The 17,743-nt window shown below is 40.0% G+C and overlaps 2 protein-coding genes across 4 annotated transcripts in view; both read right to left on the reverse strand.

Annotated features, from left to right (window-relative positions):
* Positions 1-3,241: 3,241 nt before the first annotated feature.
* Positions 3,242-5,750, reverse strand: LOC117251692 (SPEG neighbor protein-like). Its single transcript, XM_033618194.2, has 5 exons — positions 5,278-5,750; positions 4,793-4,899; positions 4,384-4,691; positions 3,643-3,784; positions 3,242-3,470 (listed from the first exon to the last, which is right to left on the reverse strand). The coding sequence occupies exons 2-5, from the start codon at positions 4,897-4,899 to the stop codon at positions 3,332-3,334; spliced, it is 696 nt and encodes a 231-aa protein (XP_033474085.1). The 5' UTR covers positions 5,278-5,750; the 3' UTR covers positions 3,242-3,331.
* Positions 5,751-7,960: 2,210 nt separating this feature from the next.
* Positions 7,961-17,743, reverse strand: part of spegb (striated muscle enriched protein kinase b) — a 48,852-nt gene continuing 39,069 nt past the window's right edge. For all 3 annotated transcript variants that reach the window (XM_033616304.2, XM_033616296.2, XM_033616312.2), the window contains 8 exons: positions 17,586-17,708; positions 17,046-17,210; positions 15,386-16,208; positions 13,930-14,169; positions 13,549-13,772; positions 12,314-12,389; positions 11,625-11,774; positions 7,961-11,424 (listed from right to left, as the gene is read on the reverse strand). In XM_033616304.2, coding sequence (XP_033472195.2) covers positions 11,160-11,424; positions 11,625-11,774; positions 12,314-12,389; positions 13,549-13,772; positions 13,930-14,169; positions 15,386-16,208; positions 17,046-17,210; positions 17,586-17,708 — 2,066 coding nt within the window. In that variant the 3' untranslated portion in view covers positions 7,961-11,159. The remainder of the gene's footprint in view (positions 11,425-11,624; positions 11,775-12,313; positions 12,390-13,548; positions 13,773-13,929; positions 14,170-15,385; positions 16,209-17,045; positions 17,211-17,585; positions 17,709-17,743) is intronic.

Here is a 17,743-nt window from a genome sequence, read left to right on the forward strand (position 1 = left end):
TGCATAACCAATGTTCTCAATGCTCAAGTTTGTGTGTAGAGACCCTGATAATACTATTACGGAAGTTTCATGCTCTGTCGAGCCCTCTTAGTGTTTTAATTAAGAGAGATTTGTATGCATCTTGCAAACTGACCTTCTAAAGATTGTGGCGACCTGAAGACGAGAATAGTTAAGGGCTGTGTTCACAAACACCCTTTTAAATAAACCCTGATAGCATTAACACTTTTCTGAATGGTCATGCAGTGTTTCCCATACATTGACGAGACTATGGCAGCCCGCCGTAGCCTCCAAATATCGGCCAGATATAAAATGCCTCGGGTAAATGAACGTCACTCTGGAGCGCACCGGCTGGAGCACCTACTGAGAATTCTTTGGCTCTTCAACGTTCTGTTTTGACCTTGTGGCCCCCTCCCCCTCCCCCTCCCCCACCCTAAGCTAAGGCTTAGCTGCTGCAGAAAGTGGCACATTTGACAGCTGAGGACAACCTATCTTGCCAAGCTTTATACCAGCACAGCTGATAACATTAGCCTAAGCAGCCAGTTGTGTTGAACTTGACAAGCTTCTTTCTGAAGGTAGAGTGGTCGGCTAGCGCTATGTTTGCATTGATCAACTCGCAAGTGGTTTGGGGTTTGCCATGTTATTCACAGATATGAGCCTATTGAAATATTTGAAGAGGCAGTGAAAACAGGGCGATGAGGGAGTTACAGAGGTAAGTCTGCAACTAGGCTCACATAACATGCACACTCAGATATTCGCAAACAGGAGCAAGCAAAATATGCCTTTTACATCCACTGCAATGCTCACTGTCTCAGTTTAGTTTTAGTTGACACAGTAAAAGCTGTCCCAGAGGCAGAGGGGTTCTTCTCCTTACTAGAGAGACTTTATGTATTCACATCTGGGTCACATGTCCATCCTAAATGGCTGGCCATACAAAGAGAGATGTATGAACCTACAGAACTCCAGCATTTAAGCGACACTCGATGGGCTTGCCAATTTACTGCTCTGCATAATGTTAAGGAAAGACTCCCTGCCCTTAAAAAAGTACTACAAGACGTAGCCCAAGAACACAGTGGTGACAGAACTATTGAAGCTCAAGGTCTGCTGGCACAGATAGATCTCGATTTCATTGTGCATCTTGTTATACTCTGTAAAGTGTTAGGAGAAGCAAAATTTCTCTCTGATATGCTACAGTCTCCAATACTTGACTTTTCAAAAGCTGTTGATTTAGTCAATGCCTTAGTTGACACATCAGGCTTCAGGCAGAAGTCCTACTTTGACAACATATGGGATGAGGTGTTGAGCATTTGTGAACGATGTGAAGCTTCAGTACAGTCAGCTGCAAAACGACAAAAAAGGCTAAGCTCAAAGCTCAGTCACTCAGTACTGACCTCTGTTGGTCAAAGTATGCCAGAGCAAGATAAAAACCACTATCGCACAAACTTTTTCTACCCTGTCATTGACATAATGCTAAATGAGCTTGACAGAAGGTTTTCAAAAGCAAACTGTGACTTAATGAATAGCATTCAAACACTTAACCCCAAAAGTGATGCTTTTCTTAAAGAAACAGCACTGCTGTCATTTGCTAAACTGTTGGACTCAGATACTGATGACTTGGGCCATGAACTACATCAGTTCAGGCAGATATAAGAAAGAAAAGTAAAGGCTGAGATGCAGGCACCCTCTAACATTGTAGAGCTGTACAGTTTATTGAGCCATACAAAGATGTGTTTTTTTGAGTTCTTCAGACTCTGCAATCCCGGTGAGCTCTGCCTCATGTGAGCGGAGTTTTTCTACACTGAAGCGGGTGAAAACATGCCTCAGGTCCACAATGAGTGACGAGAGGCTAAGCAATCTGGGTGTACTCAGTATTAAGTCAAAGAGGGCAAAGGCTTAAAATATGGAAGACTTTGTGGATCAATTTGCCAAACTGCACACAAACCACAGAATACTATTACTGTAGTGCAGGGGTAAGCAATCTTTACTATCAAAATGGAGCAATTTGAACACAGAAACTTTGAAGCAAGTATGTTAAAGAAATATAATATAATGTGTTCTTCTTTGATTTGTATTAACTAAAATGTAACTCGGGAACCAAAAAGGAATGTGAGTGGCTGTGTTGGCTGTTCTATTTATTTTGTATATTTTGTTTTTCTCAGTTTGTTTGTTTTTTATATTCTGCTACTGTACTTGTAAATGGATTTCTTGTGATAAAGGGGCAGATTAAATAAGATTCTTCTTTCTTCTCCCTTTCATTCAAGATTTGTGAACTTTTGTGTTTATATTGGATTGTTCAATTTTGCAATTGTTTTTTTTCCTCATTGTATTTCTTCACTATACAGGTCAGTGTTTTGGGTGCATCTTGCATCTTTCTTTACGTCTTAGAGCTGGCCTGTGTGTGTGTGACACAATGAAACTGCAGGAGAATCCCAACAGGGAACATTACAGCTGCAGGGACAGAGTCAGAGCTCCAACACTACCGAACAGGCAGAACAGACTGATAGAAGACGAGGAAGAGGACAGAAACCAGTGAGAATATGAACTCCGCTTGCACTTCTCTGTCTTTCTGTATTTGTCATTTGTCTTTAAAAGAGAGGGGAAGAGAAGTAGAGGTGAGACAAGAGGAGAAGAAAGGAGACAGTGTGGACTGTGGAGCATCTTATTTAAAAAGATGACTATGTTTATTTTGATTTTCAGCTTTTCTGTTCCTATTTGTAGTTTTTCTTTTTATGTCATTGCTTAAGTTATTATTTGTTATCTTCCATTTTATCTGTTATTTGTCTTTAAGAAATAAGAGAGGAAATGACAAGAGGAGAAAACAAGAAAAAGAGCAGACGAGACAAGAGAAGATAGAAGACAGCATGCACTGTGAGGCTGCTCAGTTCAAAAGAAAAGTAAGGATTTTATTCTTCAGTAGGTTGTATTTGAAACTATTGAAAATAGTGCAGATTAATAACTTATTACAGTCATAAAGACAACACAGTGTATACTATCTTAAACACGTCTCTTACATGTAACCTTTAAGTAACCCTCTCATCTTAATGTTAAATGTCAGTATTGTTAATAGGTGTTGCATAGTACGGCAGTTAAATGTTGTGTTTCCATCATAAATCTCTACTTCTTCCCTCATTTCTATCAGAAACAAATATTGCATTTTGAAGTACTATTACAATACAAACACTTTATAGTGTCATCAATGGTAGAAGATTGAATAAACACTCAAAAACAAAGCTGTTAGTAAAAACGTCTTTTGATACAGTTTATTGTCCATTGCATTGCACTATAAGAGAACAGAGGCTTATCGCATTAGTATTGGCATAGTTGAGAGGTTGCATCAGAGGATGTCGACACGAGCGAAGGACTGGTCTGTGCCCAGACTGTTCTCCACAAACACCTCATACTTGCCAGCATCAGACATTTTTGCATTTTTGATGGTCAAGATAGTGTTGGTGTCTCCAATGTCGAAGAATACCCTGAAAAACAATTGAAGCACACATTGGAATCACAATCACTTCATTTGCAATCTGCAGTTCTTGGATGGCGTGTGTCCTGGGGCATTCACACACAATGCCATTTCTACTGTACGTGTACACACATCTTGAAAAGCAGTGTAAACATAGATAGAAATCAATAAAGCGAGCCCACCTGTCGTCTTCTTCAATGTCATCTCCATCTTTGAGCCAGGCTACATCTGGAGGAGGCTCCCCACTTATTTCAGCCTTGAGCAACACTGTTGTCCCTCTCTTGGCCTTAATGTTGCCTGGACCTTTAGAAACCTTAGCAGGGACTGGGAAAGCATGATGCAAATACTCCATCAGCTACATTTATTTGATGAAGACTGGATACTGCCTCACAGATAAAGTTGTATGGGAGACAGTTTGAGGTTTGAGTGAACATTAGCAACAGGTCATCTCTGTTCAAAGGTACAACTGTTTTCCATTAGCTTTTTCCATGACATCTAGTATGATTGTTGAAGAAGTCTGTCTCACTATTGTCATGAAAAAAAAAAGGTGTTTTAAGGAACTCTTAATCCAGCAAATGGTCATTTGTATGCCATTTATTTACCCTGGGGTTGGTTGAATCTGTGAAGAAAACTTTGTATTTATAGTTTTATAGTAGATACTTTGGGAGGTACTGTTGTTGCTTTCTTGTTAAGAGTTAGATCTGGTGATTGATAGCCTATTAGCAACTGGTAAGCATTACTTAGCCCAAAGACTGAAAACCATCAGTCTGGCTCTGTCCAAAGGTAACAAAAGACTATTACACAAAATGTTGAACTATTACTTTAAGCTGATCAAATTCTGATCACTCACATCATGCTAAATTACAAGACTTAAATTCATGCATCATTGTAAAGTGTAGGAACAACAAGCCAGCTGTACACACCTTCCACTAGAATACAGGCAGACCCATACGTCTGTCCAAATGGATTCTTAATGGAAACAGTGTATTTTCCCAGATCAGCCAGAACCCCATCTCGAACCACGAGCGCCACAAAATCCGGGTCTTCAAATACATAGCGGTACTTGGGACCATCCTTAAGCTCTTTGCCATCCTTGCACCAGACGATAAAAGGATCAGGGAAAGCGCTAACTCTGCACTCCAGCTTTGCAGCGCTGCCCTCAACAAGAACCACATCTTTGAGCTCTTGCAGGATCTTAGGAGGGCCTTTCTCTCGCAGCTCTTTACGCGACCTATATTAGAAACACAAGGAATAAGAATTCTTTCATGCTTTGGCCTCTCCTCAAAGGGCAATAATGCCAGTGATGCCAACAGACATTGGATGTTTCAGTACCTGTGGCCACGATATGAAGCTTGGATTCGGATGGCAGCCTCCTGGACCTGAGGATCGTTGATGTTCAGAGTGCACCCAGGAGGGGGTGCAGCCTTTGCTTTGGACATCTGCAGTGGTCAGAGGAGGTTAGTGCTAGAAGGGTCTTGGAAATTAGTTTAAAACATATCTAATATCCATTTGGCCTTTTTCACAGCAGACATTTTTACTAGTTATAGCAAGAATAGCAAGGTGTTACACATAAATGATAGTTTCCACAACAGGACCCTGAAATTGAAGCACTAAATGGTAATCTGCCATCATTATTTTTAGTATTTACACTTGTGCTTTTCCTTCTGCAGTATGTTATAATGCTCTCTGTGGATAAGGTCTATAAACTCTGACAACTGGAAAAGAGGAGTTAGAAGGCACTGTGTTTTACGAATGAATCAATAGGCATGACCTTACCATCCATTTTATCATTTACACCTCAGTGTCACATTTCCTACCTTGGAGATCCTCTTGAAACAGTCCTCTACTTGAGATCCACTCCAGAGTCAGCAAACCTAAAACACTTGATGCTTTATATCTAGAGCTCCTCAAGGATCAAGGAGAGCAACTCGTCACCCAGACGTTCCTTTTCCTTCTTTGGATATTAGGAAATACTAATAGCATGACAAGAGTGATTGAGGATGTGCAACAAATGTTGCAGAGGTACTTTCCCATCCTTATAAAGCCTTCATATCAAATACTCCTGAGAATCTTTGGAGCAGTTAATAGTTTTGTTCGTGATTGAAATGTGAGTCGTCCCTAGTGAAAATACACAGATAATTGTTGGAGGGAGTGGCTTCAGCCTGAACTGAGAATATTCTATGACAGTATCATAAAATCATGACCCGAATGTGATCTTTTCTTAGAATGGAAACACTTTAAAAGTAATCTCTTTTGTGTTAAAGGGGCAGTTCACCCCAATATCAAAAATACATATTTTTCCTCTTACCTGTGGTGCTATTTATCAGTCTAGATCGTTTTGGTGTGAGTTACTGAGTGTTGGAGATATCAGCCGTAGAGATGTCTGCCTTCTGTCTCATATAATGGAACTAGATGGCACTTGGCTTGTGGTGCTCAAAGCGTCATAAAATACGTTTGAAAAACTCAACAGCATTGTCTCTTTCCAGAAATCATGACCCAATTACTCAAGATAATCCATAGACATTGTTGTGAGCAGTTTTATGTAGGAATTATTTTCTTTCTATTGTACTACACCCACCAATGGTATCCCAGAAGGAAGCGTGAATCTACTGCTAACTCCCCTAGCCGTGAAGAACGCCATTAATGTTTACATCTCGCGCTGTCACAAACATGAGCCTCTTGACCATGAGTAGATGTATGGTTCCTTCTGCATGGTGATACAGCTGGCAGGTGTAGTACAATAGAAAGAAAATAGTTCCTACATAAAACTGCTCACAACAAAGTCTGTGGATTATCTTGAGTAACTGGGTGGTGATTTCTGTTAAAGAGGCAACAGATAGGATTCGTTTTTTTTTTTAGCTTGGCGCCACCTAGCGTCAGCAGCGTTGCTCGCACTGTCGCAAAGAAAATTGACCGTGGGGATCAGAGATAATCAATAAAATCTAGGCTGTAAAGCCACCAGTATACCTCTATGTATATGTAGAATGAGAAAGTGTGTGGACACTCTACTAAATAAATGAGTAAAGAGTTCCAAGAGTTAGAACAAAAACCCACAGGGAGGCTGCATTCAGCCATTATGGCCCTCACTTATGGAACAGCCTGCCAGAGAGCATCAGGACTGCAGAGACTGTTGATGTTTTTAAAAGGAGGCTCAAGACTCACCTTTTTAATTTAGCTTTTAACTGATTTCTTTTACTCTTTTAATTCTTCTATTATATGTTCTTTTTACTTTCTAATGCTTTTAAATGATTTATTTTTAAATCTTTATGCATTTTAGTTTCTAAATCTTAATTTATCTATTTATTTATTATTATTATTAATATTATTTTAATCTTTAACTCTTTAATTTTTCCTAATCTCCACACCATGTGTGGAGTCCAACCCGGTCTGTCTGGTCCGGGTGGTCTCTGTGGCGGCGCTCCCTGTGGCCGTGGGCTGTAGCGCCTCTCAGTGTGGATGGCTCCCCATAGGTGGTTCTTTCCTCACCTGGTTCCTCAGTGCCCAGCCATGTTATTGACTATATTGACTGTGTGTGTGTGTGTGTGTGTGTGTGTGTGTGTGTGTGTGTGTGTGTTTATATGTGGGGGTGGGAGGGGTGGGTTTTCAATATGTATGTATTATTTTTGTTTGTTTTTATTCTGTGAAGCACTTTGTGCTGCATTTTTAATGTATGAAAAGTGCTATACAAATAAAGTTTGATTGACTGATTGATTGAAAGAGACCGAGCAACAATTATCAGATTTATCTGAAGAAAAAACAGATAGTAATGCAAATAATTATACCAGAATGCACAGTACCAGTACAAACAACCCACAGTAAATGATACCAATATGTACAGTATCAGTACAAACAACCCACAGTAAATGATACCAATTTGTACAGTATCAGTACAAACAACAGTAGACACGTAAGAGATAATGTATAGTGAGCCGGTTACTGTTGAAAAATAACTCCCAACAGGGGAGTGGAACCCTGATGCACAGCAGAGTTATTTTTCAACAGTCAGAACATGGCTTACTACTAAAACATTCAAATGTTACAACTGGCATCAATATTAGCTTGTTTTCTTTTGGGAGGCTGTTTTTCACTTATCTCCAAACTTTGTCCATCTGCCATTGTGCTCCTGACTCAACTATCTCATGCCCTGGCCAGTTCCTCATAAGGACCAGCTCCAGTCCAGTCTGCTGTTGAGTTTTTCAAACGTATTTTATGTATGGCACTTTGAGCACCACAAGCTGAGTGCCATCTAGCTCCATTATATTGGAGAGAAGTCAGACATCTCTATGGCCAAAATCTCCAGCACTCCGCAACTCACACCAAAACAATCTAGAGTGATAATAGCGCTACAGGTAAGAGAGAAAATATATATTTTTGATTTGGGGGTGAACTGTTCCTTTAATCAGCTGGTTAATAGTAAATTTAGCGCCTCTATTTGTAACTCTGCTGCCACTTTTCACACCCGGTTTCATTCACTGTGAACAAATTGATACACTATATTGATATATTTGTCATATTTCCTTTATTGTTCATAGCCTTAACAGCTGTCATGCCTTTTCCATGCCAGATTCAGAAATGTCACAAAATAAAAAGCAGCAGCTATAATAAATACAGTCACTCAATAAATAAACAAATTGCGAAACACACACAAAGCAGTCACATTCATATAATCAAAATAAAGAACTTGTCATTCATTAAACAAACTATGTTCTCTGTGGGTCTAATATCCATCACGAGGCACTGCAACACATTCCACAAAATACGGCATAGGATTTTAATACAAAATGTGGAGCGTTTAAAATCTTTTTTTCCCCCCTTAAAACCCCATTGTCTGCTTACAAATAGTTGTAATCTCATTCAGTATGATTAAAGAACAAAATATATTGCACAGACGTTTAGAATTTAATGCAACGTTGCATTCTCATGCTGATCTTGCATGTTTTCATTCAGGTTTAAAACAACTCCCTCTGTGATTAACCTCTACTCTGCATAGGAAAATGACTGAGGCCAAAAGACAAAGAGCTGCAGAAAAGGGCAGTATTTATCTAGCAGTAGCATTAGAATATATAGAATTAGTAAAATAATCTCATATAATTACCAACGATCTCTGTCAGTCAATACACAAATAAAAACAACTCGTGATTTTGCTGAATGTATGACGTAGCTTTATGTGATGTCATTGTAAAAGACTCATTAGTGTCTGATTGTGAGTCTGTGGATGCTTTAAAAAAAATGAATCCAGTCTGTCACAGAAGTGTGCAAATCTGTATGTGATATCAACACATGTGACAGCAAGGTCAAAAAAAAATCATAAATCTGACATTTGTGCAAATGTTTCACATGCTGGTCTTAAAAGTGAATTTGCCCTCACATGGCAAAGCAACATGGAAGAAACAATACAGCTTCACAATTTATGTACCAGAAAGTAATGAGAATTAGATCAACTGATTAATGCCTCACTCAGTGTAATGTTAAAGAAAATGTGCTGGTACTGACACCCGAGGATAGACTTCCAAAACAGTTATTTAGGGTTAATCATCTTTGGACAAAAGGGGATATTGGGCATTTGACTGAGCAATATATTTGGAGACAGACATTGAACACCAATGCGTCACCAAGTCATATTCTACTTTCAATCCAACCAAGGAGGAAATGTCAGTAAGCGCCCAATTGCAGTCTTCAATATGGTCCTTGAAGAGGACAAGTAATGTGTTTTAAGGGACTAAAACCAGACTAAAAATGAGATAAAATTCATGATATACCCATTATAGTTTGATCAACCAGGCATGTATCCTCTCATTTACATTATTTTTAGGATTTTCATGATATCATTTTATGTATTTATTAAGAGGTACATACTTCAATATATCATATATAGAGTGTGGAATAAAAGGGGGTGTCTCTTATAAATTAATTAAATATCTCCTACAGCTCTATAGATTATAATATTTCTGATTTCATGTTTTGTACAGCCTGCAGGGCCTGTAATTTTGCATATGCATTGAATTTATATTTCAATCACTGTGAACAGTGTCTTGTAATCTTGTATGGGCTAGAGACCAAAAAGGTGTGTGATGCTTAATTAAGGGAATAAATAAAAAATAATTTATAATTTAATTATAACCATTTTAAACTTTACTTAACTTTATTTATAAAAATTCCAGCCATTTAAAAACTAATTTATAAAAACCAAATTACTCTTTTTCAAAACAGCAGCTGTTAGCAATTGAAAATTACAGCTAAAAAAGAACCAATACACTCAACAATGTCTTAATAAACATCCTTTCTCAATGAATTGAAGAGGCTATTTTTTTAATGCTGACTAATGCTAACTGGTTAAGGGCACTTGGAGGCACCCCAGTATCACCAGTGGGTTTCTAAAGCGATTCAGTTTGCCACTAACCCCCTGAATAATCTTACATTTAATAATAATCTCAGGCAAAGTGCTGTCTGCACATCCTGAGAATACATTGACTGACTCAGCAAACTTGTAAACTTCATTTTAGTAAACTCAGAGATGAGTGTAAATATCTCTGCATGGCTAATCACACTGGATCCTTTACACTGGGCTGAGTGGAAGAGCTTAGTTAAACTGGAAGCCAATGTGCTGGTTGTTAGCTTACTTGTGGTGGGGAAACTGGTGGCTGCCAAGCACCAGCACAGTGGCAGTCCTGCACGGAGCCACTAATGCTGTGCATGTCAACACTTGGAGCAAAAATGATGATCAAATAACAAATTCCCGAACAAAATTCAGATTTTTGAGAATGAGCAAATCGTTACTATATTAAGTAACATTAGGGAAGAAATTTGTGCTGATTATAAGAGTGCTTTTCTAATAGCCCTTGTAGAGAATCCTCCAATGTATCCCCTGAACTCAATATACACTTCAAAAACTCAGAACAAAAAAAGTAACTGGAACTGCTACACTCCTAACAATCACTGAGATGCTACAGCAGTATGAAACTCAGGTACTGTAGCATGAACAACACTGCTCTACTTAAAGTTGGAGAGCAACATTGAGCATTCCTGGCTCTCTTTGATCATGGACACAGAATTGGACATCATAGAATGAACTTCTGGTCAGGAAACATTTGAATATGATACTATAGATGGACACAGCAGAGGTGTTGCTATGGAAAGGCATCAATTGTTTTCCTTGTTTTGAGATTGTGCTGAATATTCATTGTTTTGGAATCTCGTAAATAAGTGGTACTTGAATAAAACAATGTTTTTTAACATCAAACTCTATTACAGCAGTTGTAGGCCTTTTCTGGTGGGTTACTACAATATATTAATATGCATTCCCTTTGATCATTATAGAGTTAACAAGTAAGAAAGGAAGTCATTTATCCAAAATGTATGCAAAGTTACAAACCTTGAGGTACTCACTTGAAGACAACATCCTCCCTTGCATGAACAAGGTCCGCCATATAAAAAATACAGTCAGGCTCTTGTAACTTTGTAAGAGTTCCCTTAAGTGTGAAAGCATTCTTTCAGATTCTCTTTAAGAACCAGAAAAGAATAAAAAGTGACGTCTCTGTAGATCACAGCCACTGCTGGTTTCTTGAGTTTTTTTTTTTTCTTCTTCCGACCAACAACTCCAACCTGAAGCGACCACCCCACCTCAGGGCCCAAAGTCTTGTCTCGCTCTGAGGATGTTCCCCCCATAAAGTCCTGACAACTGGTGTTTGGAAGCCTGTTTTCACTGGGTGACAGGTGTTGTGGGTGTCGTGGGTGTCGTTGGCACATTTGGCGTGGCAGGGCTGGTGGGGGTTTGTGGCGAGCTCTGGTAGGACCGCAGGAGGACTTTGTGCTTGGTGGCCACCTCCTCTCGCCTACGCTGCTGGTCGGCCAAGAATTCCTTGAGACGGGTGGTTGTAAAGGTGAGAGTCTGCCTGCGAAGGCGCATCAGGTAGGCATCTTGAAGCCAGGAGTTATTGAAGCAGTCCTTAATGGAGGGACGAGCCCTGTTGATGACCAGAGAATAAGGATCCAAATATTCAGAGAGATTAGAGAGGTTTAAAAACAGAGTGGGCTGCATACAATATTTTGTAAGAAAAAAGAAGAAGTACTTCTCAGTGTTGTAAAATAAGCTCTCAAAAGTAAGCACTGACAAATACAATTTATACAAAATGGAAACTATAAAAAGGACTCATGTTCAGCTTACCAAGGGTAGCTACAGAGGATCTTTTTAAGAAACAGAGAGGCACTTTGGGACACATTCTGGTAGAGTTTAGAGAGGTCAAACTTTGCCGCCTGGATCCTGGCTTCAGTCTCCTGAAGATCAATGTCAGCGAAAGGCGACCTGCCGCTCAACCTGCAAAATCAAAGTAAAGTTTTTTGATATTCACAAATCAAGAATGCACAATAAATAAAATAACTATCCGTACCAGCAGGCAGCAGTACTCTGTAATCGACATTCAATAAGAGGACCGACAGGACAGATTCAAGATGCCAGTTAGATAGTTAGCACATTTACAACAAGCCCCAATGCTGAAAGAATAAATTATCTTTACTATGCATTAGTGAACAGTAACACAAACTGTTCCGAACCATTTCTGCTAAAGAGCTCAGTGGATAAAAAACTAATCTTACCTAATGAAACAAGATTGTTTTGATCTCATACCTTCTTAAAGTTTGTCTGTTTCCACTTTAATTACCTCAGTTGTGAAATTAAATCAATATCACAAGAGCAAAAAGATTACAGTAACATTACAGTACATTGAAAATACCTGATATGAAATGCAAATGCAGCAGGCAAATTTTCAATCATAACCCTCATTTCATATAAATAACACTATTACATTTCTATTTAAAGAGAGCTTGCTGGGCGGAAGCTGTGAAAGCAGAACTCACATGATGAAAGTCAGGACGCCCACACTCCAGATGTCAGCTGGAGGACCCACAACATCCCCTTTCAACATCTCTGGAGCTGCAAGAAGAGCAGGCTTCATTATTTCACACAGAGCTTTAATTACATCTGCAAATAGTCTTCGTATGACGCATTATGATGTGTTGCCTGTAATTCTGTGTATGTAATTACTTAATGGTGTGTGTAGCTTTTTAAAATGTATGAATGCTTAGTTTTACTCAGTTAATAATACCCCTGTGCTTTTATAGCAAGTGCATGGTGGATAAGACTGATATGGCTATGTGTTAGCAAACGTTGCATCCAGCAAACACAAAGTCCAATATTCACTCTCCTCCTGCCCAGTTCAGACCAAAGATTTGCAATGAAACGAGTTGAAACAGGCAGCTAAAAAACCTGCCAGTTCATACCAATGCAACTAGATAAGATGGCGTATCATCTCTATGCAACAACTCTCTACCTCCGTTCTGATTTTGAGCTTGTGTAGGTTCTCTTAAAATATGAATGAGGATAATGATGGTGAGATACTGGCTACAGTTGCATTTGTAGTAGTGATGAAACACTAAAAACAGAAACAAAACGAGCATCAGATGGACTTTATTCATAATAAAGATGCCACAGTAATGTAAATTATCAGCGCCGGCTGGTGAAACAGGTGACCAGTCTCACATTCTAAAACCAGGCACCGCGATTTGACCAGCTGAGTTGGAGGTGACACCATTAGCCAGTTTGAGTTGAGCTCAGACCGGCCAGTTCACCTCGCTGCAACTTTTCTTTGCAACATTCTAAAATGGTTTTGTCTTGTTGCGCATCTTTGGTCTGAACTGGGCTTTGAGTTCTCTTTTGGTCTTTACCAACTCCTGAAGCAGATATCTGGCTCTTAAGCTGCAAAAATATTCCACTATATTCACCAGCCAGTCCTTGCCTTTGTCTGTCTACTATTTTGTGTTGGGCAGGAAATGTGCAGTTGGTTCTTCAGGGTCTTTTCTGTGGAAACAGCAGCCTGTTGTGTCTGGAAAGGTGCTGATGAGAGCACTGAGACTAAATCATAACAGTAAAATTGCGGGCCATAAAACCAAAACAGTGAGCTGAAAGATGTGAATAAGCTCCAAAGAGATAAGGGCATTAGAGTGTAATTTGTTCTGTTGTTAACATTAAAATATTGATTGGAGCAGCTTCAATTTCCAACATTCCCAGTGGTCTGTGTAAACAGGGCTCTTACACATATACTCCAGTGTTCCAATAGGAGGGCTGAACTGCTTGAGGAAGAGAGGGTTGTAAGTCTGAGCACTGCCAAAGTCAATGATCTTGATGACGTTCATGTAGGTGATGATGACGTTCTCTGGCTTGATGTCCAAGTGGAGGATGCGTCGGGTATGGAGGTAGTCCAGACCCTGGAGGATCTGCACAATGTAGGTGACCACGTCATCCTCTGAGTAACGGAACCTGACACAAACCAGAAAAATGCTTGTTAGAGGGAAGATATTAAGGGCAGTTGCTCATTGATGCATTTTTACACAAGTTCTGCTCATTCACCATATATGGGAAACCAGGGAATGACTTCACATCAGAAAACCAGTACAACAAAGCTGTTTGGCTTCACCTGTCTATGAGGCTGAAGAGCAGCTCCTTTCCACTGCAGTACTCGGAGATAAGCACCAGGTAGCGGGGTGTGACATAAGCCTCATGCAGAGCCATGATCCTTTCGTGATGAAGTGACTTAAGGATGTCGTATTCCTGCAGCACTGCTTGCTTGCTGTCTGCCTCATATGGAACAATCTTAGCCATAAAGAGGTTGCCTGTGGCGTTTTCCCGGCACTCACGGATCACACCAAATCGACCCCTGTGTGAGAAAGAGTGAGTTAATGGTACCTTTTCAAATTCTGTATGACTCTTAGTTTGTGGTAAAAGAAATCCAAAATGAATTATATTCTCACTACAAACATTTTAAAAGTGTTAATGTTTGCCCTCTTAATTAACTTAACTTAACTTAACTCTTAACTTTGAGGGGCAAAAAATTAACAAATTTCCACGTTTAACCTTTAGCCTTTAATGGAGAACTCAGCAAAACATGCTATCAAGCATGTAACTGCTCCTTGAGGTTATACGCTTTATTTTCCTATTTATAAAGTTTTCTCTGCTTCCTGATAATATGTTGTATTGGCAAAGGCTGTACTATGCTCTCAGATCGGTTTGCACTGACTGATTCTTTAATTGGGCACTTGGAGGCAGTGGAAGAAGCTGTACTAAAGAGGCATATTGTCAACTCAAAAAGTCGATTTTGCAGTTCTGTTAGCAAACAGTTGCTTATTAACATATTCTGTAGACATGGTAGCAACATTAGCATTCATCTGGAATCTTGTTTCTGGCCACCTGGCAAATGTAAGTCCAGTGTTCACTCTTCCATTGGTTCTGTTTTTGTACCAACTCCTGAGAAGAATGCTATAAGCTCCACTATGTTCACCAGCAAGTCTCTAACTTTGTCTGTTTGCTGTTTGATGCTAGTTAGGTAGCATACAATCAGTTTGTAGACCTTTTATTGCTCGAAACTTTGGTGTTTTAAGGGGTTAGTTCCGATTCACCAAAGTCATACAAATAACAAATCAAGGCATTTGTAAACCAGCAACTCCTGTGTTCAGCAAGGTAAAACTACTGCTTTTGTCAGTGGAGCCTGGCTTTGAAGAGAGCATAGTTTAGGTTCACTTTAAGTTCAGTTCCCTGTTGGAAAGCACTGTCTGTTTAAGAGGTACTGAGCATACAACTGGATAAATGAGACTTGGATTATACTGTACAAGTTGTGTGAGTTTGTAAACGGATGTTTGGATATAGTCCCCTATGACTTCAATTTATCAAGGCCTTTCTCCATTTTTGGATTCTTTGCTCATGGTGAAGGCATGCGAGAAAAACAAATGGTCATTGCGAGAATGATGTATTACTTTAATCTATGACTATAGAAATTATGATTATAGCAGCTTTCAGATAGCTTGCTTTCAAGGTACAGATTGTCGTTGTCAGCTCATATTTGACTTGGTTATTCAGGTTTTATCAGTAGTCACTACCTTGCTTTCTCATCCATGAAGGTGTAAGGCTTCTGTGGAACTCCCTGGCGCAAAGATCCCTCTCCAGGCTTGCCCAACGGAGTCCGGCGTCCCGAAGGCGTCAACCGTCCTGATGGTGTGATTCGTCCAGATGGGGTACTCCGGGTGTCCCCTCCCTGCAGCAGTGGTGTCAAGCTCTGTACCACCACCACAGGTGGTGAGATAGTCACTGGTTGCGAAACAGTCACGGGTGGTGAGACAGTCACAGGAGTGACTGAAAGCGTGGTGGTTGCCGGGGTGGAACTAGATTGAGAAGGTGGAGTGACACGAGTGGTCGCAGCTGGCACATACATGGGGACAGATGAAATAGGTTTTCCAATGGCAGTTGCAGGTGGAGGTACAGGAGAAGGGGATTTGTTGGTAATGGGTACAGCATTTATGGGACTCTTAGGTTTGGGTGGGACAACAGGGGGAGGCGCCAGTTTGGTTTGGGGTTTGCTTACACTGATGCTAAGAGTGGTCTTTGCTTTGGCTGGCGTGGGTTGGACGGATGCGGCGGTCTGAACAGGTGCTTGTTCCGAGGGAGCTGTACTGATGGGCGGAGTAACAGCAGGACGGCTAACTTCAACCTGCACAGTGGGTGTGGTGGTTACTGGAGAAGCAGATTTAGCCACAGATGGAGCAGGAGCTGAAGTTGAGGCAGGGACAGGTGTTACTGTAGTGGATTTACTAGGAGCTGGTTTAATGGGAGGCACTTTCATGGATGACATCATCACCACAGGGGGAGGAGGAGTAGTTGTAGGAACAGTCTTAACCACCACTGTAGAGCTGGATTTAGCTGGTTCTAATGAAAGGCAAGGAGAGAGAGGATGCACTTCAAAGGCTTGATTTGATACATGAAAAGAACAACACATACAATGTGATGATCTACAATGTCATTTTCAACTATCACTATCTAATGGGGTTGAATAATTTCCAATGTACGTTTGTCTGGGTCCAGACCTCTGAATCCACCCACTCCACCTAGCTGGAATGAAGTGATTGGTCTGGCATTGTGACATGAAACAGCTATCTCTCAGCTAAAATAAAAAACAACCAGTGAGCACTGTCAAGCGTTGTCAAGCAGTGCAAGCCCAACCCACTCTCACTCTGAAGTCATCAAATACCGTCACTTGGTCAGTGACTTCTACAGACATATAAATACTGCTACTGAAGTTGTTCTAAAATGACACGTCTTCACCCAGCATTGTAGTTTGTTTTACTTTGTTGTACTTTTAGTTATTTTTACTCTGCTTTGCCCTAAAACCCCAGCAAAACAGGTATGTTGGTATGACTACGCATCAGAGCGGACTTAAAATGGCCTTAGATTCTGGTGGTAGGTCTTTAGTAATTGGTTAGGGAACACTGAATGCCACTCCTCCATGTAAATTGGGTGGAGTGGAGGTAATGTCAGACTGAAGATGGAAACAGATATCAGGCAAAGTGTACATTGTTCCAGACAAAACATATCATTAACACACACATAAATAATAAGTTAAGCAAAACAAAAACTAAACTTACACACAACTTTAATCCTTTCAGTGTCTGTACATTTTTAAGGACAAACATCAAAAAGTACATTGAAAGCAACTTCATGTCTATTGACGGCCTTATCTAAAATAAACACAAAGGTCTTACGTACCTGAAACATCCAGGCTTACTACTTCTGAGAGGTTGCTGTAGGGCCCCTGGCCAGCTTTATTGACACATGCCACCCTGAACCTGAAGGAGCCCCCTGCTGGCAAGTCAACCACATTGTAATAACAGTCTGCCACCCCTGTAGCCACAATCAACCAGTTGGTCTCACCTGGGGAGTAAAAATAACAACAGTGTGTCTATATTCTTATAAGAGACTGCTTATAGTAGTTTTAAGTCACACTTGCCATTTGTCTAAAATAAATACACAAAATTAAAATGAATGAATGTTTATTAAGTTGTTTGATAAGAGTAGGTGTGCTGCATGGTTGAAACTGTTTTGGGGAAAAAAACAGTAATTCTTGATGAATCTTATTGTAGTTTTAAGGAAAACTTCAACACTCTGACCCCATTATGACAGGATCTATATAACCCTTTCAAAACCTTTCAAAAAATATCTGTCATCTACAACATCCGACAAGAGTCATCTGACTAAAAAAAGACAAAAAAAACCAAAAACATTTAAATCATGTTAGTAGACACTGACCCTCTGCTCTCCTCTCCAGAGAGTATGTGCAAGGGGCCAAGGTGTCTGAGGGCCTCCACAGGACCAGAGCTGTGTTGTTGTACTTTTGAGGTATTTCAGGGGTCCCAGGACGATTAGGTAAACCTGTAAAAACAAATATATGGGTATCAAGAACATAT

The sequence above is a fragment of the Epinephelus lanceolatus genome, chromosome 14 (assembly GCF_041903045.1).
Source record: "Epinephelus lanceolatus isolate andai-2023 chromosome 14, ASM4190304v1, whole genome shotgun sequence".
NCBI classification, from domain to species: Eukaryota; Metazoa; Chordata; class Actinopteri; order Perciformes; family Serranidae; genus Epinephelus; species Epinephelus lanceolatus.

Coding starts and splice junctions, on each gene's coding strand:
- LOC117251692 (XM_033618194.2), bottom strand. CDS start 4,899: ATGTCCAAAGCAAAGGCTGCACCCCCTCCTGGGTGCACTCTGAACATC. Junction 4,692..4,792: donor GCTTCATATCGTGGCCACAG/GTACTGAAACAT, acceptor TTTCTAATATAG/GTCGCGTAAAGAGCTGCGAG. Junction 3,785..4,383: donor TGCCTGTATTCTAGTGGAAG/GTGTGTACAGCT, acceptor ATGCTTTCCCAG/TCCCTGCTAAGGTTTCTAAA.